The sequence below is a fragment of the Piliocolobus tephrosceles genome, chromosome 1, assembly GCF_002776525.5.
Source record: "Piliocolobus tephrosceles isolate RC106 chromosome 1, ASM277652v3, whole genome shotgun sequence".
Taxonomy (NCBI): Eukaryota; Metazoa; Chordata; class Mammalia; order Primates; family Cercopithecidae; genus Piliocolobus; species Piliocolobus tephrosceles.
Genome location: NC_045434.1, coordinates 95,137,440 through 95,164,409, shown reverse-complemented (window position 1 = coordinate 95,164,409; position 26,970 = coordinate 95,137,440). Strand labels below are relative to the sequence as shown.

The following is a 26,970-nucleotide window of genomic DNA, read 5'->3' as shown; positions in this document are numbered from 1 at the left end:
TAGGGATGGAGCCCTCATGGAGAGATTTTACTAGGGAAATGTGGAGGAGAAATGTGGGGTTGGTGCCCCCACATAAGGTCTCCACTGGGGCACTGCCTAGTGGAACTGTGAGAAGAGGGCCACCATCCTCAAGACTCTAGAATGGTAGATCCACTGACAGCATGCACCATGCTCCAGGAAAAGCTGCAGGCACTTAATGCCAGTCCATAGAGAAGCTGTGAGGGCTTAACACTGCAAAGCCACAGAGGTAGAGCTGTCCAAGGCTTTGGGAGCACACTCCTTGCACCAGCCTGCCCTGGAGGTGAGGCATGGAGTCAAAATAGATTGTTTTAGAGCTTTAACATTTAATGACTTCCCTGCTTGCTATAGCCCCTTTCATTTGGCTAATTTATCCCTCTTGGAATGGGAGTATTTACCCAAAGCCTATACCTCCCATTGTATCTTGAAAGTAACTAACTCACTTTTTTATCTTATAGTCTCATAGGTGGAAGGGACTAGCCTTGTCTGAGATGAGAATTTGGACTTTGTACTTTTGAGTTAATGTGGGAATGAGTCATGATTTTGAGGGTCCGTTTGGAAGGTATGATTGTATTTTACAATGTGAGAAGGACATGAGATTTTGGAGGGACCAGGGGTGGAATTATACAGTTTTGATCTGTGTCTCCACCAAATCTCATGTTGAAATGTAATCCTCAATGCTGGAGGTGGGGCCTGGTGGGAGGCAGTTGGATCATGGCGATGGTTTCTAATGGCTTAGTGGTTTAGCACCATCCTCCTATTGTTGTTCTCGTGATTGAGTTCTCAGGATATCTGGTTGTTTAAAAGGGTGTAGTACCTCTCCCGTCTCTCTCTTCCTTCTGCTCTGACCATCGGAAACATCTCATTCCCCCTTTGCTGTCCATTGTAATTGAAAGCCTCTTGAGGCTTCCCCAGAAGCAGAAGCCATTATGCTTCCTGCAGAACTGTGAGCCAATGAAACCTCTTTTCTTTATTAATTAGCCAGTCTTGGATATTTCTTTATACCAATGTGCAAACGAACTATTACAAAGACTTAATTTCCTCTCAAGTTGTAGTTTTATTGTCCTTGCATCAGAGAATGAAATAGCTTCCAAAAACACTGAATGCAAGCCTCGAAGAGTCTCTGCGGCTGTAATCACACTTATAATCTAAAGTGGACTTCTGCCATATTCTTACCAACTTATTTTCTTAACAGTTTAATGAGTATGGTTTAGAGTCTTCCATTTTGTGTGGAATTAGATTCTCCCCTTCAAATGCCATAATTAACTTCACTTAAATAAAATTTAAATAAAATATTAAAAATTCAAACTCTATAATAAAAACTGGTAGGCATAAGTAGACGTTTTTAAATAGGTAAACAGAAATGACCACATAAAACAGCAGAAATTAGGTCCCATTAGCCTAGTAATTACAATACCGTAAATGAGTTAAACTTAACAATAACAAAGAATTGACTCTTAGATTGTATTTTTAGAAATCCAACAATACATTGAGAAACATATCTATAACAACACTAAACAAACAAATAATATCAATTTAGTTTAATATAATTCAATTGAAATAATACTATTTGGGGTACTACTTCTAACTGAAGCTATTTTTGTCTCTCATTTTACCATTAAAATGAATGTCGTGGTAATAAAATTCTCTTTCTCCTAGAAATTTAAGCAGGTTCCATGGTTTTTTCTGCTCACTCTTAGGTAATAGGTAAGGTAAATATTGAACTCTCAATTGGCTAATTAGGACATTAAGTTCAAGGCATTAACTAAAATGTGAAACTTCCTCTTCTCTCAGCCTAAGTTTATTTTATGCTAAAAAACCTACAGTAAAAACAGAGTAAAAATGTGCTTAATTTTAGCTCTTTTCTCCATTTTGCCCCTCCAGCTGGCATCAACAACTTTTGGCATAGGAAGGCAGGATTAGAAAAGCTCAGGCTTCTGATGACATAGGCATATAGGTATTTAAAACTGTTGTTTTTCCTTTTTTTGGAGGCTCTAATTGGTAGAAAGCTCTCTCCCAGGCCCATCATCAAAACACATAATCTGCTCTTTCTTTCCCTTTAGATTTCTCAGAAAGGAGTCAGATCAGAGTCCACTGTGCTCTCTGAATACAAGAAACGCATATCAAAGTTTTCTGATACTCTAAAGAGTATCAGAGCCAAGGCAAGTTCCGGAAGTATCACCCCAAACCAGTCCTCTTGTAGTGGAGATAAGAGAAAGAAATCCAGTACAAAAACTCTGTCCAAGGAAGTGCATTTAACAATCTCTTTTCTCTCTCTCTGAATGCTTTTGTATTCCTTAAGCAGATGAGGAGTTTAGGAGTCAGGAACGTCTCAGAATATAATTTAAAAGTCACATATGGATATTTGCCATCTTATTGTGAAAATTAACAGCTATTGAATTATGATATCTAATCAAAACTTTTATTTTAACCACTTGTTATACATTTAAAACACTCCGAAAAGTTGAATAAAAAAAATAAGGAACCAATATTCAAAGTAAATATTAGGGTCCAAAAAACATCGTATATCATGCTTATATACTCATGTAACAATATAGTCTCCAAATATATAGTAACAAGTCAGAACCACAGGAGAAGAAAATTTAAATCAATAATTGTAGTTGAATATTTTAATGTAACCTTTCTGGAAACCAACAGATAAAATAAAACTAAACAAAAGGATATATGTGAGTAATACATTCAAATATAGATAAATTTACGTGGAACCAAAAATTCACTTTATTTAGGAGTACAGAGCATTCAAATGAGTCAATTATAAATTCAATAGAAAGCTAACATTATAAGTTTTTAAACTACAATGCAATAAATTCAAAATTGATTAAAGAAGATAGTAAAAATAATCTCATCTGCAAAAGGAAAAAAATTACTCAAAATTATACTTTAATTAAAGAGGAAATAATAAAGAATATTAAAAAAACAAGAAAATGATAGTAAAAGTGTAATGTGAAAAAATATAGAATACAGCTAGAGCAAAACTGAGAGGAAATTTTATTGAATTAATTAACAATTATTTATTGAATTAATAAAAAAAGAAAAATTAAAGTCAAGGGACCTACCATGGAACTCAAAAAGCTTGTAAATGGAACTACAGAATTCTTCCCTCCAAATGGGGGGAATAGTAAAGAAATAATAAAAAATAGTAGAATAATAAAAAAGAACTCAAAAGGAGAACCAGCAAAACCAGTAGCTGTTTCCATAAAAAGACTAACGAAATTAACAAACATCTAGCAAGACTGATTAACAGAAAAGAAAAAGAAAAAAATGCAATTTTGATTAGATATCATGATTCAATAGCTGTTAATTTTCACAATAGATGGCAAATATCCATAGGTGACTTTTAATTTATATTCTATTGGCATAGATAAAATAACTCTGGTCTGTGTCTTGAAACATAATAGTAACTTCCCATGTAAACCTAGAAAGGAGAAATCTGAGTAAAAGAAAAACAAATCCACAACATCACAGTGGCCCAGCACTCTTATCAACAGTACCTGGAGGCCCTTTTCGTTGCAGAAAGACAGGAAAAAGAAATAAAAAAATACAAAGAGTAAGCAAGAAGTAAAAGAACAAGTATTATTCACAAATAATAAGAATGCAAATGTAGCAAATCCAAAAGAATATATAGATAAATTGTTGAATTAACACAAGAGTTTAGAAAGATTGCTGAATAAAAATAATTAGTATATAAAAATGAGTAAATGTCTTTATCACATCAACAACAATGAAACGCACTATATATATATATATTATTTTTGATAGCATACCTAAGAATAAGGAAGAGACATTTTAGACTTCTACAAAGGTAATTATAAAAGCATTAGAAAAAATTAAAGAAGACCTAGAAAATAGAGAAACATATCATATTTAGCAGTTAAAGGTTTTAATATGATAATAGCAGTTAAAGGTTTAATATGATAATCTCAATTTTTCCCAATTGCTCTATTAATTTAATGAAATCTCAATCTTAATCCTAAAACGATTTTATTTTTGTTTATCTTTTATGGAATTTAACAGTTGATTTTAAAATTGGTATGCATATACAAATGCAAAGGGCAAAGAATAGCAAGATAGTTTTAAAAAAAAGAGAAAGACAAAATATTTCAGATTCAAATATATTTTGAAGCTATAAAAGGGTGATACAGTCACAATGATAAATGAATCAATATAATCATATAGGTAATTCAGAAACTGATCTATATATACGCATACACTTTGGTTATAATAAATATAGCACAGGAGGAGGCAGAGGAAGATGAACAAATAGAAACCTTCACCAATCATCCCTCCTGCAAATTTCAACAACTACACACGAACAAAAAGTCAGGTGAGCAATCACTGTACCTGATTTTAGCTTTATATTACTGAAAGAGGCACTGAGGAGAGTAGGAAAGACGGTTTTGAATTGCCGACATCACCCCTCCCTGATTCCTTGGCAGCAGCTGGGTGGCACAAAGAGAGAATCCGTGCAGTTGCGAGAGGGAAAGCACAGTGACTGGGGAACTTGGCATTAAACTCAGTGTGGCCCTGTCATAACACTGAGAGAAAAACCACGCTAGGTTCAGCCAGTGCCCACCCATGGAGGGAACATTTGGACTAGCCCTAGCCAGAGGGGAATAGCCCATCCCAGGGGTCAGAACCTGAGTTTCTCAGCAAACCTTGTCACTCTGGGTTAAAGTGCTTTGGGATTCTAGATAAGCCTGAAACGCAGTCTAGGACACAAGGACTGCAATTCCTAGGCAAGTCCTGGTGCTGGGTTGGGCTTAGAGCCAGTGAACTAGGGTAGCATGTGACCCAGAGAGACACCAGCCCAGTGGGCTAAGGGAGTGCTTGCATCACCCCTTTCAAAACCCCAGGCAGTGCAGCTTGTAGCAAAGAAATTGACTCCTTTCTTCTGCTTGAGAGGAGAGCAAAGAGTAAAGAGGACTTGTCTTGCAGCTCAGCCACAGTAGGACAGGGCATTGGGCAGAGTTGTAAGTCCCTCATTCCAAGCCCTAGCTCTCAGATGACATTTCTAGACACATCATGGCCCAGAAGGGAATCTGCTGCCTTGAAGAGAAGGACCCAGACCAGGCAAGATTCATCACGTGCTGAATAAAGAGCTCTTGGGCCCTCAATAACCAGCAGCAATACCCAGACAGTACACTATGGGTTTTTGGTGACACTATGAGACATCCGGGCTTCAAGGGAGACCCAGTACCCTCCCTGTTGCGGAGGCCATGGTGAAAGACTCCTTCTGCTTGAGAAAAGCAAAGAGAAAAGTAAAGGGGACTTTGTCTTGCACCTTAGGTACCAGCTCGTCTACAGTTGGGTAGATCACCAAGTGGGCTCCTGGGGACCCTAAGTCCAGGCCTGGGCTCTTAAACAGCATTTCTGAACCTGCCCTGGGCCAGAGGGAAGCCCACTGCCATGGAGGGTGAGTCCCAGGCCTGGAAACTTTCACCACATGCTAAGCATGCTAAGTGAAGATCCCTTGGGCCTTAAGTGAATATTGGCAGTGGCCTGACAGAATTACCCGTGGGGCCATGGTGGCAGCCACTGAGAAAGTCTCCTCTGCCTATGGAAAGGGCGGGGAAGAGCGGAAAGAACTTTGTCTCGTGGACCAAGGAACAGCTTAGCTTCAATAGAATAAAATAACAGCTACATTTCTAAGGTTTTTGACTCCAGTCCCTGGCTCTCAGACAGCATCTCTGGACCTGACCAGGGCAAGAAAGGCACAAACCTGGCTGGCTTCCCAACTTGCTAACTGTAGAGCCCTAGGGCATTAAGTGAGCATAAACAGTAGCCAGGTAGTGGTTACAGTGGACCCTGAGTGAGACCCAATGCTGGACTGGCTTCAGATCTGACCCAGCACAGTCAGTGGTGGTGGCCTTAGGGGTGCTTGCATCATGTCACCCCCAGCTCCAGGCTGCACAGCACAGAGAGAGAGACTCCATTTATCTGGGAGAACATAAGGGAAGAGAACAAGGGTCTCTGCCTGATAATCCAGGGAAGTCTTCTGCAACTTATCCCAGACCACTAAGGCAGTACCTCTATGACTCTGCAGGAACCACAGCACTATTGGGGTTGGGTCCCAAGTTCCTTTGAATACCTGGAAAACCTTCCCAAGAAAGACAGGCACAAACAAGGCCAGACTGCAAAGAACCACAGCAAATACTTAACTCTTAAATGCCTAGACACTAAGGAACATCCGTGAGTATCAAAACCATTTCGGAAAACATGATCACCAAATGAACTGAATAAGGCACCTGGGACCAATACTGGAGAAGCAGAGATATGTTGCCTTTCAGACAGATCATGCAAAATAGCAATTTTGACAAAACGCAAAGAAATTCAAGATAACAAAGAGAGAATTCAGAATTCTATCAGGTAAACTTAACATAGGGATCGAAATAATAAAAGAAAACCAAGCAGAAATTCTGGTGTTGAAAAATGCAATCAGCATGTGGAAGAATACATCAGCATCTTTTAATAACAGAACAGATCAAACAGAGCAAAGAATGAGTGAGCTTTACAGGCAACTAATGCTAAAATGGAGAAACTGGATCACATCAAATTAAAAAGCTTCTGCACAGGAAAGGAAATAATTAACAAAGTGAAGAGATCACCCACAGAATGGGAGAAAATATTTGCGAACTCCCATTCTGACAAGGTATTAATAACCAGAATATATAAGAAGATCAGACAACACTATAGAAAATAATCTAATAATCTAATCAAAAATAATCAAGAGATCTGAATAGATATTTCTCAAAAGAAGACATACAAATGGCAAACAGGCATATGATTATCAGAGACATGCAAATCAAAACTACAATGAGTTATCATCTCACCCCAGTTAAAATGGCGTATGTCCAAAAGACAGGCAATAACAAATGCTAGTGAAGATGTGGAGAAAAGGGAACCCTCACACGCTGTTGGTAGAATGTGAATTAGTACAAGCACTACAGAGAACAGTTTGGAGGTTCATCAGAAAACTAAACATAGAGCTACCATATGATCCAGCAATCCCACTGCTGGGTATGTATCACCCCCAAAAGGAAATTAGCTTATTAAAGAGCTATCCACATTCCTATGTTTGTTGCAGCACTATTCACAATAGCTAAGATTTGGAAGCAACCTAAGTGTTCATCACAGAGGAATCGTTGAAGAAAATGTGATACACATACATAACGGAGTAGTATTCAATCATAAAAATGAATGAGACCCTGTCATTTGCAACAACACGGATGGAACTGGACGTCATTATGTTAAGTGAAATAAGCCAGGCACAGAAAGACAAACACATGTTTTCACTTATTTGTAGAAGCTAAAAATCAAAACAATTGAACTCATGAAGATAGAGTAGAAGGATGGTTAGCACAGGCTGGGAAGGATAGTAGAGGTATGAGGAGGAACTAGGGATGGTTAATGGGTACAAAAAATAGAAGAATAAATAAGACCTAGTATTTGATAGCACAACATGGTGACTGTAGTTAAAAATAATTTAATTGTATATTTTTAAATAACTAAAATAGCATTATTGGGTTATTTGTAACAGAAAGGATAAATGCTTAAAGTGATGGATTCCCTATTTACCATGATGTAGTTATTACACATTGCATGTCTATATTAAAGTATCTCAGGCATCTCATAAAAATATACACTTACTATGTACCCACGACAAATAAAAATTAAAAATTAAAAAATAAATGTAGTACAGAGAACAGAAGAACTTTCTATGACTGATCCTGGGATAATTAAATATCAAGATAGAGTAAAATAAATTTTAATCCCTTCATTACTACATATGCAAGCCACACAAAATAATTTCAAGTGAACCATAAAACTAAATGAGAAAAGAGAAACAGGGTTTTAAAAGATAACTTAGTACTATATCTTTATAAGTTAGAGTAGAGAAAATTTCTTAAACAAAACAGCAAAGATAAAAGAAAAGATTGGTAAGTTTGACTACACTGAAATTAAGAACTTCTCTTTATCCAGAGAAACAAGGAAGAAAGTGCAAAGCAGGGCCTCAGGGTGAGAGAAAATATTTACATTACAGAAACCCAACAAAGGGTTTGTATCCAAAATTACAAGTCATAGAGAACTACAGATTTATAAAGAAAAGACAAGCAACTCAATAGAAAAATCACCACAAGACTTGAGTACTTTACAAAAAAAGAAAATCCAAAGACAAAAAACCTGTAAAAATATGGTCAACCTCATTAATAATAAGAGAAAAACAAAATAAAATCATGAGCTACTACTACACACCGATAGCAATGGCTAAATTTAAGTGGAGCAATGAGAACTAGGCTGAATGTAAATTGATTCAACCACTTTGCAAAACTTTTTGGCACCATCTACTAAAGCTGACGTGCATATATACTACCCTGTGACCCAACATTCAATTTCTGTATAAGTGTGTGCTTATATATACCAAAATGTTCACAATATCCAGAATATCATTGTAATAATGCAAAAACTTGATACTACTCAACTGGCCATAAACAGTACAATGGACAAATAAAAGTAATGCATTCATACAATAGAATGAATTTAATAAAAAGTTAGAACACAGCAATAAAAATAAACTAGAATAAATGCATGAATAAATCTCACAAACATGTTGAATGAAACAAGCAAAATACAAAAGAATATGAATAATTTGATTAAATGAATATCTAGCTCAGAAACAGGCAAAACTAATCAATATTGATTAGGAATGGGTAGAGCAAAGTGAAGTGATTACCATAAAAACTAACACCCAGGAAGTAGGGAGTTGTGATGAGGAAGAGACTCTAGAATCCTTGTAATATCCTATTTTATGATCTGGGTGGTGATTATATGGGTGATTGCTTTACAATAATTAAGCTAAATGCTTTTGTTATACCTACTATGCTGTACATATATGTTACAATTGGAAAAAAGCCTTAAAAAGGAATAGACTGGTAGTGAGAGATTGGAATAGGGCCACGACAATAAAAAGAGAAATGAAAGGAATCAAGAGTAATTTTATCAAACAGCGATGGTACAGTTGGAAATGATAATAGAAAAGAATCAAACATAATTTTCAGGTTTCTAGCTTAAGCATCTGAGTGAATGGTGATGGGGACACCTGAGGGGTACATATAGTTAAAAAAAAGAAGAGTGGAGAGGTGCGTTGACTCACACCTATAATCCAAGCACTTTGGGAGGCCAAGGTGGGCAGATCACTAGGTCAGGAGATCGAGACCATTCTGGCCAACATGGTGAAACCCCATCTCTACTGAGAATACAAAAACAAGCAGGGTCTGGTGGTTTATGGCTATAATCCCAGCTACTTGGGAGGCTGAGGCAGGAGAATTACCTGAACCCAGGAGGCAGAGGTTGCAGTGAGACAAGATCGCGCCACTGCACTCCAGCCTGGGTGACAGAGCAAGACTCTGTGTTGGAAAAAAAAAAAAAAAAGATTGCTTAAATTTTGGATATGTTCATCTGGAGGTGCGATTAAACATATGAATGATAATGTTCAGGGAATGTTGACTATTTTGGTCTAGACTCTGGAGTAAGAAGAGAAATCTATTTAATGAAGTGAAAATCAAATGCTCTGGAAAACATCTGATCTCAAAAGAATCCTATCACTGCACAGAGGTGTCAAGTGCCTCCACGCTGTGTATAATAAAACTACATCTAATTTCACTTATATAGATGTTCAAGGTTTTGTTTTTTAACCATTCTGTGCCCATTTTATATGGGCTTGAGGTCAGATGTATTTTCTCCACCATTTGGGCTCCCAAGGGACATTTGACTCTAAGGCAGAACTTAGCTACTTTCAAGTCTTTTCAAGAGCTTTGCAGTCAGTAAAACACAAATCTGCAGTGCCTTTGCACTTGGGCTCTATGTGTGCATTCTGCTTTTTTGTCACATCTCTGTGTGTCCTTCATATTTTAGCTCATTAATAGGACATTATGGCCAGCTGTCTGAATCAAAAAGGGCAATACAAAGGGAGAGGAAAATAAGAGGGAGGTGAAGTGGGGGAGAGAGAGAATTTTATTCTATTTGCATTTTATTCTATTGAGTGTTAAGCTCTCAAATGTTGTTAGGATCATAAAGATGGGATGTCTTATTCTAAGATGAAGTACAAGTGAGGTTATATCTCTACCCTATCCGGCTATGCGACGTCTATGACTTTCTTTCGTCTCTCCACTCATGTGGAATCTTTTCTTGGACAAACATTTGTATCATGTGACTACCTTGCTTAATAAGGTACTTATTTCATGTTTTGGTTTTCACATAGAAATTTGTGTATACAACTTTATCATAGCTATCACTCTTCACAAAATCTTGTATACTTTCTGTTTTTAGGGATCCTATCTCATTTCTCTTTATATTGCCAACAGTAGCTATCAGAATTCCCGAAAGTTGTCACCCATGTTCACAAAGCTGCTCCCCAGGGCCAACCCTGCCCTTGTGGGTATCCTCATGGGACCACTGGTGGGCAGTGGTATAGAATTTTTCAAGAAAATTCAGAAAAATATGTTAGCTATATAACACAAATGTGTATTGGAATTCAAGGCTAAAATTTTGCTCCCCATGTTTCATGACAAATTAGTCTGATAAGCAGTTCAGAGGTTCTGCAGTAAGATTAAACAATGAGATCCTCCAATAGCAAAATTATAACAATGTTGAGATGCCACAAATTTTATTACAAACCTTTCTTTCCCCTTTTTAATATCCCTAGGAATAAATTGAAGTTCAAAGATTAAATCCTTTTGTAGGAAAAATTCCAGACACAGGAAAATCCAAATCAACTAAAACCTTAAATCAAATCGTCTTTAAGAATTTAAAGTAACCTCTGACCCCAAATTTATTATATTCTGCTTAATCTCAACTAAGTGTAAGTTCTGGATGAAGCTAAGTTTGTTTTAGCAATTGCTGTCTGTACTGTCTCACAGCTGAATTGAGTCATTTCTTTCAGAACCTTGGAGATTGTGTTGGTTCAATGCCAAGACTCTCATGAGCCATGAGACTCTCATGATGTTTTAACAAGTTCAAAGGATTAATAGGGGATAAAAGATTATCACAGCACAGGTCCCATAGCCACTGAATTCTAGAAAGTCAACCCCCAACTCTAGAGCAATTATACTAAGCAGGCTTACACTCTTAGAACTCTTATTTAATGTCTCTACAGGCCCAGATGGAGATTCATTCACACATGAAGAAAGAAAAGTAGATAAAGAAATTCATTGTTTAGCTTCAGCAGAATGCCAGTCAGTTGATGCTAGTTGATGCCAGTCGACTCAGAGCCTTTGAAGTTAAACTCAATTGTGAGGAAGCTCACAGCACAAGGTTAATGTTGACACTAAAAGCATTTACTATTTTAAGGATGAGTGGGAACCATTCATTTTGTGCCCTTTTTTTTAAGAACAGAAAGCCTTTTAAGAATAAGTTTCATTTCAAAGGTAGTAGGACACTCATAAATTCTTACTGAAATCAATAATTACACAGGAAAATAAAAATACTTATAGCCTGTCACAGGCTGATCACAAGACTTTATAATAAAGTAGACTATTCTTAGCTTTAATATCCTATATAAGCAAGCATCATGTATGAGGTAGCAGCATTCCTTCTCCTGCTTTCTGAGGATGCCCTGCTTTATAATTGAGTAGTTTCTTTTTTCCCCTAATTTTTATTTGAAGCCCAGAGGTACATGTGTAGGATATGCAAATGTGTTACATAGGTAAACATGTGTCATGGGAATTTGTTGTACAGATAATTTCATCACCCAGGTATTAAGCCTAGTATTCATTAGTTATTTTTCCTGATGCTCTCTGTCTTCTCATCCCCCCACCCTCCAACAGGCCCCAGTGTGTTCTGTTTCCCTCTATGTGACCATGTGTTCTCATCATTCAGCTCTCACCTATAAGCAAGAACGTGCAATGTTTGGTTTGCTGTTCTTGCATTAGTTTGTTGAGAATCATGGCTTCCAACTCCATCTATGTCCCTGCAAAGGACATAATCTCATTCATTTTTATGTCTGCATAGTATTCCATGGTGTATATATACCACATTTTCCTTATTCAGTCTATCATTGATGGGCATTTAGGTTGATTCCATGTCTTTGCTATTGTGAATAGTGCTGCAATGAACATATGCATGCAAGTATTTTTATAATCAAATTATTTATGTTCCTTTGGGTATATACCCAGTAATGGGATTGCTGGATCAAATGGTATTTCTGCTTCTAGGTCTTGGAGGAATCACCACACTGTCTTCCACAGTGATTGAACTAATATATATTCTCACCAGTAGGGTATAAGATTTCCTTTTCCTCCACAACCTTGCCAGTATCTGTTGTTTTTTGACTTTTTGATAGTAACCTTCTGACTGGCGTGAGATGGTATCTTATTGTAGTTTTGATTTGCATTTCTCTAATGATCCGTAGTGTTGACCTTTTTTTCATATGTTTGTTGGTTGCATATATGTCTTCTTTTGACAAGTGTCTGTCCATGTCCTTTGCCCACTTTTTAATGAGGTTTTTTAAAATTTTTTTTCTTGTAAATTTGTTTAAGTATCTTGTAGACATTAGATGTTAGACCTTTGTCAGATGTATAGATTGCAAATATTTTCTCCCATTCTGTAGGTTGTCTGTTCACTCTGATGATAGTTTCTTTTGCTGTGCAGAAGCTCATTAGTTTCATTGGATCCCAGTTGTCAATTTTTGCTTTTCTTGCAATTGCTTTTGGTGTCTTTGTCATGAAATCTTTGCCTGTGCCTATGTCCTGAAAGGTATTATCTAGATTTTCTTCTAAGGTTTTTATAGTTTGAGGTTTTACATTTAAGTTCTTAATCCATCTTGAATTAATTTTTGTATATGGTGTAAGGAGGGGTCCAATTTTAATTTTCTGCATATGGCTAGCCAGTTCTCCCAGCACCATTTATTAAATAGCGAATCCTTTCCGCGTTGCTTGTTTTGGTCAGGTTTGTCAAAGATCAGATGGTTTCAGGGGTGTGGTCTTATTTCTGAGCTCTCTATTCTGTTCCATTGGTCTATGTGTCTGTTCTTATACCAGTACCATTCTTTTTTGGTCACTGTTATCTTGTAGTATAATTTGAAGTCAAGCAGTGTGATATCTCCACGTTTGTTCTTGTTGTTAAGGACTGTCCTGGCTATTTGGGCTCTTTTATTGATTCCATACACATTTAAAACATTTTTTTTTCCTAATTCTGTGAAGAATGTCAATAGTAATTTAATGGGCATAGCATTGAATCTATAAATTGTTTTTTCATGATATCAGTTCTTCCTATCCATGAGGATGGAATGTTTTTTCCATTTCTTTGTCTCATCTCTGCTATCCTTGAGTAGTGGTTTGCAGTTCTCCTTGAAGAGGGACTTCACTTCCCTTGTTAGCTGTATTCCTAGGTATCTTATTCTTTTTGTGGCAATTGTGAGTAGGAGCTCATTTATGATCAGCTCTCTGCTTGTCTATTGTTAGTGTATAGAAATTCTCATGATTTTTACACTTTGATTAGAGGTATCCTGAGACTTTTCTGAAGTTGCTTATCAGCTTAAGAAGCTTTTGAGCTGAGATGATGGGTTATCTAGATATAGGATCATGTCATCTGCTAACAAAGATAGTGTGACTTCCTCTCTTCCTATTTGAATACCTTTTAGTTCTTTCTCTTGCCTGATTGCCCTGGCCAGAACTTCCAATTCTATGCTGAATAGGAGTGGTGAGAGAGGCCATCTTTGTCTTGGGGATTTTCAAGGGGAATGCTTCCAGCTTTTGCTCATTCAGTATGATATTGGCTTGGCTGTGGGTTTCTCATGCCCCAGGATGCAAGGTTCAACATATGCAAATCAATAAATGTGATTCATCCCATAAACAGAACTAAAGACAAAAGTCACATGATTATCTCAATAAATGCAGAAAAGGCCTTCAATAAAATTCAACATCTCTTCATGTTAAAAACTCTCGATAAACTAGGTATTGAAGGAACCTACATTAAAATAGCATTTTGTGTCTCTTTTTCATTGAATCTATTCAAAGCCTCTTAGTTTTCACTTCCTCTTTGAGTGAAGTGCTTCTGACACCTCAACTCTGAGTTCAGTGAGAGACCTCTTATGTGACATAGCATCTACCGTCTCAAGTGAGCAGACCAGCCTCTGCTTGATATGGAATTGTACTGGCCTAAGAAGACTACCTCCTAGGGAAGGTTTTCACCTTACACTTACATTTAGTTCAGTTAGAAAGTATATCTGGCCAGATATATGTGTTTGCTCACGCCTGTAGCCCTAGCACTTTGGGAGGTGGAGGTGGGTAGATTGTTTGAGCCTAGGAGTTCAGGACCAGTCTGGGCAGCATAGCCCCATCTCTATATGAAAGAATTAAAAAATTAAGCCACCTACAATAACTAAGCAATCATTTCGGTAATTGTTTAAATGTTTTCCACCCTTGAGCCTAGAGAACATCCCATGAATTCAAGAGTGATCCATCCAGTTTGCTGCTTGGACTTGAAAGCAGGGTGAGATTTGGGGTGACTGAGATATAGGAAGCTTTTCTAGGCTTCTTCTAGCAATTTAAAAGATTCTTACTGGTGTTTTGTAGCATACAAGGAATCTTAGAGCCAAAAATATTATTCCAGTCACCAGTGCCTAAAAATGCTTTAGAGATTTCTATTTTTGCCCGTCACCCTTCAAAACAAAACAAAACAAAAACTATCTGCTTCACCTATGACTACCTAGAAAATGTGATTCTGCCTACTGTGGGCCTCTGTTGAACCATCTTGTAGCCCCCAAAGTTCTGTTACCAGGCAGCACTTGTGTCCTTCCAAGCACTTACTGCCCATGTGTAAGCCCTTGCCTTGTCTGTCCCTGCTTACAAGGGCTTTGCAGCAATCTTGAAGGCCCTTACAAGATTTTTGTGCCTTTTGCTTATTGACATTCATGGATACAGTCCCACCTCTATAGAAGCAGTCACCGGCCTATGAACAAAGCCACCACAAGTTGTGTCACAAAACCATATGCCCTAAAACTGCAAGCATCTTGCCCAGGTTCAGTAGTTAAGTATAAAAGGTGGCTCAGAATAGTCCTCTGCAATCTGGAAAATGCCCTTCTCTCTTACTAAACAAAGCCCAAGGCTGAGAATGACAGGATCTGTTGCCACCAAAAGCCTCTCCTTGTAAATATATAGTTCTCCTACATATGATCTTTTGTTTTTAGTTCTTTAACATCTAAACCCATGCCACAATTATTTGTGTCTCTGAAAATTTGCTCTGAAACTTTAGACTCCCCCACTCCCTCCCCGCTTAAATCTCCATACAGGGGAAGGCATATGCTTGTTCATAAATCCTTCTACCAGCAGAGTTGCATCCAGGGGGAAGAGCATGGAGCTAAGTTTAGCATAGAGCAGGGCACGGTGGCTCATGCCTGTAATCCCAGCACTTTGGGAGGCCAAGTAGGTGGATCACGAGGTCAGGAGATTGAGACCATCCTGCCAACATGGTGAAACTCAGTCTCTACTAAGAATACAAAAATTAGCCGGGCATGGTGGCATGTGCCTGTAGTCCCAGCACTTGGGAGGCTGAGGCACAAGAATCACTTGAACCCGGGATGCAGAGGTTACAGTGAGCCGAGATCGTGCCACTGCACTCCAGCCTGGGCAACAAAGTGAGACTCCTTCTCAAAAAATAATAGTAATAATAATAATAACTTTAGCATGACTCAATTATTCTTCCCAAATTTACCAATCACATAAGGCGCGTTACTTCTTCCAGGGTGGAGCGAGTTAAGGAGCAGAAGGAGGAACGGGAGTAGGAGTTGCATGCACATGGAAGCAAACAAGTGTCCCCCCAGCACAACCATTCATTAATTTATTCATGCAAATGAAAAGTTATTCTGTTCAATTAGATTTGCCATATTTAGCAAATAAAAATATGAGGCTTGTTCCCAAACCTTGTAATACTATCAATGAGAAAAACAGGTATTATACAATCACATAAATATATAAAGAAAGATAAAATTTGGTGACTTCCATGGGAGAAGGAACATAATAATATTCGTTAAAAAAAGACGACCCTCTTTCCATTACATGCCAAAGTTGGGCATCCTGAGGATGGGACATTTGATCTGAGATCATCTTCCATTTCTAATGTAAAGGTCTCTGAATGATGACAACTTTATCCTGATAGGTATATTCCTAAGAATGGCTTACCTCTAAGTCTAAAACATGCATTCCTAACAGAAGTGATATTACCCTCAAAGAGGCAAGAATTGACACTTGCGAAGATGAAAAAAACCTAATTTTTTGATGTATCAAACACAGCTGTACATGCAGCACATAAACACATAAATAGTATATTTGTGGTATTAAATTTTCATGGAAAAAGAGGGTAGCTAAAAACAAGAATGTCTTAAAAAGATCGTTAGGGGAGCAATAATGAAAAAATGGTTGAGAAACACTGGTTCAGAGTTTTTATACAATAGTCCCTCAAACAATGTTTACTGAAGGCATGCTTTCAAGAAAGAACAGTTAGAGGTGCAGGGGATATAATGGGTAAGAAAAGGGGTCCTTAAATGTTAGTGGGAAAGAAGACGCAAAAGCAAACAAGGAAATAGAGAAAATAATTGCAAATTGTTATTAAAACTGTGAAAAAAAACACAAAGGACTTGAAACAAAATAATGGGGTGGAACCTCTTTGATTGCAAAGTGAGGGAAGGCCTTTCTGAGAAGGGCTTTGGCTTTAAAAACGGTGGTACACTTGCTGATCTATCTCCTAATTTGCAGATCTGGGTGAGATTATGAGCAGTCTCTAATCTGTAAATTTGTATTATTTTCCTGTTCAGAAGCCTCATGACACCTTATGTGAAAGTCAAAAAGGCGTATGCTTGACACGTCTTGACTGTGTGACTCACACCACGCTCATTAATCTTGCCTACATTAGGAGCTGCATGCGGAAGCAAAGGCTGTGTGAAGACAAGCTAGTGAAGGGGTTTTCCATGTGAAAAACAAAGAAAGAATTATTTGAATATTAGCAAATCCACAACTTCACATTTCTAGAGAACCCAGGCACAGCCTTGGAGACATTACTCCTAAGAGACTGCATTTGTTGGAAGATGAGCCCCAACTTCTAAAAATATATCACTACCAGGATTGAGATACAAACAGCATTTAGGAAGGTAGCCACGTTCACATTTTCAGAGCCCAAAGCAAGGTATGATACTAAGCTCTTCTTCCCTTTTCTAATTCTTGCAGGTCTGATCTGAGGGGCAGCTTCCTGCCCTCCTTCCTGGAGATAAGTCCAGCTTTTGGTGAGAAAGACTTTCCCTGCCCTCTGCCAGGCCGATGCCCATGCTTCTGTGGCTGCTGCTGCTGATCCTGAGTGAACAGATGGACTACAATGGGACCAGGGCCTCAGTTCCTAAAGGTGACCAGGAAAAAACTCAAAGAGCTTCTATCTCTGCTTCTGCTTGGGGTTCAGAGACAGATAGCCAGGGATGAGAAGTGAGCAGGGCTGGGTTCCCAGGACAACCAAGAGGCTCCAAATGCAACCATCAGAGCAAGTCAGATATCCTGCCCTTGGTTTCTCATCCACCGCTTTTCTCACCTCATAGGAAACTTGGATTTTTCCTTCTGCCAAACCACAACTGTATATCCCACCCTCCCTCTTAAGCCTCAGACTAAATAATTTTTCAGATAAACAGTTACTTCTAAAAACTTAGGCATGTAAGGGAAGGTCTACTGAGAAACATCACTCTTTTCTAGAAGTTTTAAGCCAAAATTTAATCAGAGATTGAAAAAGTGAGAGGAACAATAGGAAGCCCAAGGAACAAAGGGAGCATAAACCATTTCTGCAAGTCTTTGTCTGCCCCTGCACTCAGAGAAGACGGGGAGAGAATAAAGTGTGCCATGGCCAAGTAAATAATAGCAGAGATGAGGTCAGGCCTCGGACACAAGCCATCACATTTGTAAAATAATTTATCGGCCATTTGTTTGTTGCTTAGGGGCTCTGGGTGATATAAAAAGGGAGCAAAGAAGTGATAAGGAAAAACAAAAGAAGCGGTTGTGGTTACGTTGTTAAAAAATGTTTTAGAGAGTGTCTGATTGTCATTTTCTGCTCCCTCACAGCTCGTAGAAGAGAACAATCAGGTAAGTTTCTCCTTCTCTCTGCCCCTCTGGTCTCTGTATATGGGTCCCCTCAGCCCACACAGCCTGCCCCAACCCTTGCAGGGATGCATCCCATCAGCAGTGCTGATGCTCTGGGGTCACATCTGCTACTATATTGGGTGAACAGAGCCTCCTCCGACTTTTTCAGTCTCCAGGGCTTTTTTCCCCTACATTACCAGGATTCCTCAGAGTAGAGGAAGGAAACATTTGCAGAGCAAAGGGCCGAGGCAAGAGGCTGATGATGAAGGAATCTCATCTCTGATCTCCATATTCTCTAATACATCTCCTTCTGAATGTCCAAGCTAGTGCTGCTATCAAAGGACATAGAAATAGCTCCCATTCATGGAGGAAGATGCTACAGCAGAATCCTTATAAATCTCCAAAAAGAGCCCATGCCACTGCTACACCTCACTTCCATGCCTGTCAGTCAGTTGCAATTCCATACACAAGTTTGACTTCTCAAGCAACCCATCCTCCTCAATTTAAATTCTTTATGTCCCTCCATTGTTTACTGTGTCCAGCTTAGATGGAGAGTAAAGTTGCCTTCCCCACAGACTCTCAAACTAAGAAAGATATAAAAGTAATAGAAGTGAGAAAATCTTATTCATTAAGTGTTAACAAGTAGGAAGTAATTTTCTGGATTCTGGAAACTACTTCTGAGGTATATATCCCAAGTTCACCTTTATCTGGACAGAAATGCATAGGACAAGAGAATTTCAGAATCAGTCACATTCTGAGGCCTTCACAGTGTTTGCCCAATGGCAAATCACATCTCCTGAGCTTTTTGGAGGCAATGCCAGGAACCCGAGACCTCTCCCCTGTAATACCCATCTGCTCACCTCCAGGAAATGGGTGAGGAAGAACAGATTCTTTCCCAGGCATTTCCCCAGGTTATTTCTGCTCCATTTTCCACCCTGGTCCTGACTGGTAATTAGTCCAGGAAAACTCCTGACTGTAGGTTGGGCTCCCCCTGTGCTGTGCCCACCTCCCATTGACCTTCCCCTGCCTTTATCTTCCTATTTCCTTTTTAGGGGTAGCTCCAAAAGCTGTACTTCTCCTTGATCCTCCATGGTCCACAGTCTTCAAAGGAGAAAAAGTGACTCTCACATGCAGGGGAATATCACATTCCCCAGCCTACAGAGACACATTTTGGTATCGCAATGAGAAGTTGTTGAAAATGAAATATAACGCGATCCAAATTACGGAGTCTGGAAATTATCAATGCAAGACCCGAGAATCCTCCCTCAGTGATGCTGTGCATGTGGAATTTTCATATGGTGAGGAATGGAAGGGGAGTGTCTAAAGTCAAGCCACTAGGCAGAATGTCTGCGGGCTGGGTTAATGCAGGGATCCCAGGCAGAGTTGTAAGCAGACATGGGGATATTTGATGCGCTGACCCCACTGGGGAAAATAAAGAGATAGGGCAGCAGCATGATGTTGGATTGTCTATCTATCCCCCTCCAAAGAAGTATTGGTGACCCAGGGACCATCAGGCACAAAGAAGTTTAGGTCTGGGATTCCTCTTTTGTGTAAAGACGTGAGGATTTCTCAAGAAAGTTTTCTGGGAATTGGTTCGCTCTCCTGGGGAAAGGAAGAATAAGGTATTGGAGCCACATGACAATGTGGGTGGGGGCCATTTGCAGGTGTGTATAGAACTATGGCTCTTGCCTCATGGGTGGAAATGGGAGTGAAGGCAGAAGCAGCAGGGTGTAAATGAGTGTGCTCCTGTGCTCTTTGCAGCCTCGCTGATCCTGCAGGCTTCACATCCTGTCTTTGAAGGAGATAATGTCACCCTGAGATGTCAGGGGAAAGAAGATGAAAACGCTCATGAAAAGGTTTACTACAAAGATGGAAAACAGCTTCCTAATAGTTATAATTTAGACTACATCATAGTGAATTCAGTCTCCAGGGATAATAGCAAATATCATTGTACTGCTAATTATAGCATACTTTCCATAGTATCAATTAAACGAACTTCAAAATACCTAAATATCCAAGTTCAAGGTAATGGCTAGATTCCTGTGGATTATTGGGTTTGGTAGGGAAACTGAGGATAAAGGGAAGGTGTTTATCAGTGGGAATTTCATAAAGAGGTTCCTATGGCTCAGCCATGGGAAGGAGATTGTTCTTTCTGCATGCTTCTCTATCTCCTGATGACTGGTGCTGAGAACAGAAGTGCATCTCTCTAGAAACTCTGAGCCTCACCACCCTGGGGACTATGTTTTTTTTTTTTCTTTTCATTAGAGCTGTTTCTACATCCTGTGCTGAGAGTCAGCTCTTCCACGCCCATAGAGGGGAGTCCCATGACCCTGATCTGTGAGACCCAGCTCTCTCCACAGAGGCCAAAAGTTCAGCTGCAATTCTCCTTCTTCAGAAATAGTCAGACCCTCGGATCAGGCTGGAGCAGGTCCCCCAAACTCCAGATCCCTGCCATGTGGACTGAAGACTCTGGGTCTTACTGGTGTGAGGCAGAGACAGTGACTCGCAACATCAAAAAAAGGAGCCTGACATCTCAGATACGTGTACAGAGTGAGTGTTCAAGGGGCTGCTCTTCCAGAGTGAGAGCTGGGGAGAGGAAGGCAGACCAGTGACAACTTCAGCACCCCTAGGATGGTAGACATAACAGAGAGGAGTGTCCGGCTATTTGTCATCTTCTCTCTTTAAGCTCAACGTTGGTTTAACAGCCCTAGAACATTTTCTTCCACTTGAGTCAGGTAATAGTAATTATTGATCAGTTACTGAGTGTCTAACCCTATTGGGGTTACAGAGATGTACAAGATCGGTTCTCTCATGAATCAAGAGACAACTAGAAGCACAGCTAAACACATGCAGTTTTGAGAAGCCCCTGTGGTGCTTCCATTTGGTGACCTAAACTCACAACAAAATAGTCAGAAAAGGGGAAGATGAATATGAATGATAGTAGTCAGAGAAAGATATGGCACATGGATGTAAATCTGGAGAAGTCTTGAAGAATAGGAAAAGAGTTTGGATTCTACTTGGATCTTCAAAATAGAGGATCTCCAGTGTTCTCTTTTACTTTGTGGTTTATTGAGGCATCAAAGATTCCTTAGAGATAAACACATATAAAATGTGACCAGAAAACTTTGGGTTTATGGAGATTATGGACTTGTTGCCCACATTTCCCAAGGATGGAAATTGTTGTGGGAGTGAGAGGGATGTTGCTTCCTTTATAATAGTATACACAATTTCTTATTTCCTACTTTGGGCTTCTGCCTCCTGCACCTGCTGCTATTGGCCTATTCATGGCAGGTCTAGCCTTCCCCTTGACCTTGATGTCCCTGCCATCAGGACCTTCACATGCCATCTTGTGTTCCTCCAGGAGTCCCTGTGTCTAATGTGAATCTAGAGATCCAGCCCACCGGAGGGCAGCTGATTGAAGGAGAAAATATGGTCCTTATTTGCTCAGTAGCCCGGGGTTCAGGGACTGTCACGTTCTCCTGGCACAAAGAAGGAAGAGTAAGAAGCCTGGGTAGAAAGACCCAGCGTTCTCCATTGGCAGAGCTGCATGTTCTCATGGTGAAGGAGAGTGACTCAGGGAGATACTACTGTGCAGCTGACAACGTTCACGGCCCCATCCTCAGCACATGGATTCAAGTCACTGTGAGAAGTAAGTTTCGATTCCTTTCACATAGCCTCTAGTTGCAGGCCAGGGTTTAGGTTCTCTGTCAGCCACTAGGATCTCCTAAAAGAGGCATTGGGAGGGAGGGAGGGAAGGAGGGAGGAAGGGAGGGAAAGAGGGATGGGGAGGGGGAGAGAGAGATATTTAAAAGCTATCTAAGAAATGGAAAGATGGCAAAATAAGTTGAAGGACCTTACTTCTTGTGGGGAAGACCGAATGGTGATGAAAACAAAACTACCCAGGATTAACTCTCACTGTTTTGGGGAAATGCTTCTGATTGTTAGATGAGAAAAATGTGATCAGTGAGAAACAGAAACAATCAAGGGACAAGGGACATATCTATTGCTAGGCTCCTTGAGAGAGGTTGTGCATCTGTCACAAACATCAGAATCCTCTGACAGCCCTTTTGTCTCCCTCAGTTCCGGTATCTCACCCCATCCTCACCTTCAGGGCCCCCAGGGTCCAGGCTCTAGTGGGGGACCTGCTGGAGCTTCACTGTGAGTCCCTGAGAGGCTCTCCCCCGATCCTGTACCGATTTTATCATGAGGATGTCACCCTGGGGAATAGCTCAGCCCCCTTTGGAGGAGGAGCCTCCTTCAACCTCTCTCTGACTGCAGAACATTCTGGAAACTACTCCTGTGATGCAGACAATGGCCTGGGGGCCCAGCACAGTCATGGAGTGAGTCTCAGGGTCACAGGTAAGCAAGATATACCCACAGCAGTTAACAGCCAATGCAAGAGATCATGTCTTCCTCAGAAATAGCTCCACTGGGCTATTTGCTGGTTGATATCCCAATAGACTTCCCACTCTTTATGACTCCACCTGGGAGTTCTGGGATTGTTCCTTGTGACTACACATTTAGTAACTTAGACCATTTCTTTTTTTTTTTTTTTTTTTTTTCCTCTATAATTGTCATCAACGACCATCCATTTTCCTTTTTTTTTTTTTTTTTTTTTTTCTGGTGGAGGCACAAAGGCTTACCAGAATACCAAATATGTGATGGGTCAGCAATTACTGACAAAGGAAAATTCTGAATTCCCTTGCCCAGGAAAAATTGACTGGATCATCCCTTGCCATAGTTTTCTGCCCTTATCTCGATCTAAATTTCCACTTGGCTCCCTGGATCATTAAAGTGTCTGTCTTCATGGATACCCACTTCTGTGGGTTCTCTGTCAGCCACTAGGATCACAGCAGCAGACCTCTTTCATGACCTCCGGATTCTAATGACCAATCTAACCTTCTCATTTTTTTCAAATGCCTTCTGATTGGATCTCGTTTAAACTGATGTTCTCAGTATCCCCTAACAAAATTTTCCTTCAGTAGAGGCACCAGGGCATCTCGTATTTTCCGTGTCCAGCCCTGAAGAACCGTTAGCAATGTGCCCAATCATTTCGAAGAGAACCTCCAGTCCAAGTCATGGTTATCCCAAAGTGCTCAGCATTTGGAGGATGGGAGAGGGCACTGGGACCTAGGAAAAGATGGCAAAATAAGAGAGATATGGCAATAATTCTCAGTGACCCAAACCCATACATTCTCAGGATTTTGCCATGGACTCTTGTTCTCCAATGATTCCAAACTATTAGAACACTTATGACATTTTGGTTAATAATAATCCTTCCTATAGGCCAAACTTGGGTAATGATTTAAGGAAGTATTAAAATCTGGGAATGCCAGACAGTGTGCTGAAACAGAGACTCCAGTTTTGAACAAGAAAATATCATTTGTTTAACCTTGAATAAGTCTTCTTACTAGTCTTGTGCTTATTTTCCTCCCTTATAAACTAATTGAGTCAGCAAATCATGGGGGTACAAGAATTCTGGATATCACACCACTCTCCATCAAAATTGTTTAACACGCACCCCACAAATGTGTATATTAATAATATATTTGTGTAATAATTACATACATGTACTACTGTATTAACTTAATGGGCACATTGCAAAACAAACAGAGAAATAGAAATTAAATAAGGGGCAGGGTGCAGTGGCTCATGCCTATAATCCTAGCACTTTGGGAGGCTGAGGTGGGCAGATCACTTGAGCTTAGGAGTTTGAGACCAGCCTGGGCAACATGGAGAAACCCCTGTCTCTACAAAAAAAACCCACAAAATTCAGTTGGGCATGGTGGCATGCGCCTGTACTCTCAGGTACTTGGGAGGGTGAGGTGGGAGGATGGCTTGAACCCAAGAGGTTGAGACTGCAGTAAGCCAAGATTGCCCCACTGCACTTCAACCTGGGCGACAGAGTGAGACCATGTCAAAAAAGAAAGAAAAGAAAGAAGAAAAAGAAAGAAACAAAGAAAAAAAGAAAGAAAGAAAGAGAGAAAGAAAGAGAGAGAGAGAAAGAAAGAGAGAGAGAAAGAAAGAAAGAAAGAAAGAAAGAAAGAAAGAAAGAAAGAAAGAAAGAAAGAAAGAAAGAAAGAAAGAAAGAAAGGAAGGAAGGAAGGAAGGAAGGGGAGAGAAAGGAAAGAAAGAAAAAAAGAAAAACAATATTTTTAGATCTTTGATTTAGAATACTTGGCTAAAATTATTATAATTGAATATACTTCATTTACTTTGAAATTCTTAGTTTACTTATGGTGGTACAATTATTTGAGGTTAGGTTCTGAGTTTGGCCTTATTCCTATTAGTTTTAGTGTCTGTTACTGCTTAAAGCTTTATCTTACCAATACATCTAGATCCAAGTGGAAGAAGATCATCACTGCTGCTCTTTCAATTCCATTATACTCATTTTTCAATCCCATAGTTTAATTATGCAAGGCTTTTCATTGAAATTTGGTTAATAAGTTTATATTTTTGTTGATGTTCATTAGTTGTTCTTGTAAAGTAAGTGAGAAGTGCTGCATGTTGAATTTCCTTTTTTTTTTTTTTTTTGAGATGGAGTTTTACTCTGTTGCCCTGGATGGAGTGCAGTTGCACTATCTCAGCTCACTGCATCCTCCACCTCTCAGGTTCAAGCAATTCTCCTGCCTCAGCCTCTCTAGTACCTGAGGCAGGCCACCACGCCCTGCAATTTTTTTTGTATTTTTAGTAGAGACGGGTTTTCATCATGTTGCCCAGGCTGGTCTCAAACTTCTGAGCTCAGGGAACCTACCCGCTTCAACCTCCCAAAGTGCTAGAATTATAGGCATGAGCCACCACGCCCAACCACTGCATGCTGGATTTCTGTCGAATGTGTTTAAACTTTGGAAGAGCTATAAACTGGTTGCCATGTTCGGTTTCCATGGATTTTTAAAGGTGCAGATATAAATTTTTAAAGTTGACTTACTTACATTTTTCTGGTAATAAGACCACATAGAAACGTAAATATTTTTAAACAACTATTTTCCAAAATATTATCTCTATAGCGTGAGTTTAGAAAAGTATTAACAATATGAGTACTGCTAAAGGTCAGTTTTTAAAGTGTTTGCTAAGTATTAACATTGTCAGTAGCCACTGATCACCAAAAAGACAACAAAAATTAAATACTGATCTTTCTTTACGGAAAAACACATAACTTATCTTTACATTTAATTCTTCTTTTTAGAACTTTGCCACAAAATAAATGAACTTTCATGTGATACAAAAAGGTTTGAGGTTACTTCCAAATCTCATCACAAAGCATTGTAAAGTTTTTATGATTTGGCCAGGCACAGTGGCTCATGCTTGCAATCCCAGCACTTTGGGAGGCCAAGGAAGGATTGCTTGAGCACAAGAGTTTAGACAAGCCTGGGCAACATGGTGAAACCCTGTCTTTACTAAAAATACAAAAAAAAATAGCAAGGCGTGGTGGCAAAATCCTATAATCCCAGCTACTCTGGAGGCTGGGTGAAGCAGCAGGATCCCTTGAGCCCAGGAGGTCAAGGCTTCGGTGAGTCATGATCGCACTACCGCACTGCAGGCTGGGCAACAGAGTGAGACCCTGTCTCAAAAAAAAAAAAAAAAGAAAAAAGAAAGAAAGAAAGAAAGAAATTAAATTAAAAAATATATTTTATGATTTAAATTAAAACCATCTGTAAAAACACTTAAGTAGCCAATTAAAAGGGCATTATGTTCCATATGTTGAGAATTAACCAACAAACCAAGGCACTGCTCTCCCACTCTCTGTGCCTGGGTGGCCCTGCCTTCATACGAAACCCTATCATATCCCAGTATACAATGTGACATCTACCTGAGCAGGAGCACCACCATGAATATTAGTAAAGCTGAATATCTTTTTAAATTTCAAGCTCAAAAAGAAATACTCTTAAACATTGTCATATTTTCTTCTTATACTTCAATCAGGTGTCTTACAGCCCATGTTGGAGACCACTTAAGTTGACAATAACCATGGTCTTTTTCAGTCTTCAAATTCTTTGATTTTAGGGGAATATGCATTCAGAACCAGAGGTCCCATGAGCCCTAGAAGAGGGGATGCAAGAGGTTGGAAATCTCTCTTCCCAGAATACGAACACCAAGAGATATGGGTGAAAGGCACAGTGAGATCACAAAGCACCATATAAAAGACTCACCCCTGAAGCCCTCTGCATCCCGCCCAGGTCACTTCATATTGCAGAGGCTGTACGAATGGGACAAATTCAAACCATCGGTTTCAATTTAGCAAGAACTCTACACTTCCAATATCAGGACTTGGCATCTCTATCCTGATGAGGCAGCTGGTGCCTTCTTTCTTGCAGCCAGCAGATGGCTCGTTTTCAAGTTTAATCATTGCCATTCTGTGAATAGTTTCCACATTCACACTCATTCCCTTTAGCCACTCTCCAATGGAAAGCAGAACTTAAGATCCTTATATCTAAAGCCCTACACATAGATTGGTTCATCCAGTTTTCCTAACAACTTTGCAGAACCAGCAATCTTACAGTTTACATTCCATATTAAGGGCTTTCTATTATTCCCACTATGCCATTTCTTTAATTGTTCATTAAAATGGAAATCATTGTTGCTAGAGCTATATCTGGATATTTTTGTGATAGTTTGGTTCAATTCAGTTTTCCATTCAATCACCAATTATTGAGCATAAATTTTACATGCCAGGCAAAGTTCCAACAGCCATAAATACAGCAACGAACAAACAGATAATTCTCCATCCTATTGGGGAATCATATAAAACGATGATAGATGATGATGATAGATAGATGGATAGATAGATAGATAGATAGATAGATAGATAGATAGATAGATAGAT

At 39.4% G+C, this 26,970-nt stretch overlaps 1 protein-coding gene across 5 annotated transcripts in view; it reads left to right on the top strand.

The window, feature by feature from the left end:
- The first annotated feature begins 16,933 nt into the window (after nucleotides 1-16,933).
- FCRL3 (Fc receptor like 3) overlaps nucleotides 16,934-26,970 on the top strand; it is a 22,798-nt gene continuing 12,761 nt past the window's right edge. Inside the window, exons 1-8 of one of the 5 annotated variants that reach the window (XM_023214126.1) lie at nucleotides 16,935-17,175; nucleotides 17,256-17,427; nucleotides 18,129-18,149; nucleotides 19,199-19,444; nucleotides 19,908-20,171; nucleotides 20,412-20,696; nucleotides 21,508-21,795; nucleotides 22,227-22,505. In XM_023214126.1, coding sequence (XP_023069894.1) covers nucleotides 17,346-17,427; nucleotides 18,129-18,149; nucleotides 19,199-19,444; nucleotides 19,908-20,171; nucleotides 20,412-20,696; nucleotides 21,508-21,795; nucleotides 22,227-22,505 — 1,465 coding nt within the window. In that variant the 5' untranslated portion in view covers nucleotides 16,935-17,175; nucleotides 17,256-17,345. Of the gene's footprint in view, nucleotides 17,428-18,128; nucleotides 18,150-19,198; nucleotides 19,445-19,907; nucleotides 20,172-20,411; nucleotides 20,697-21,507; nucleotides 21,796-22,226; nucleotides 22,506-26,970 lie in introns of all 5 variants that reach the window. The other 4 variants (XM_023214125.1, XM_023214127.1, XM_023214129.1 and 1 more) reach the window with 4 other exon arrangements.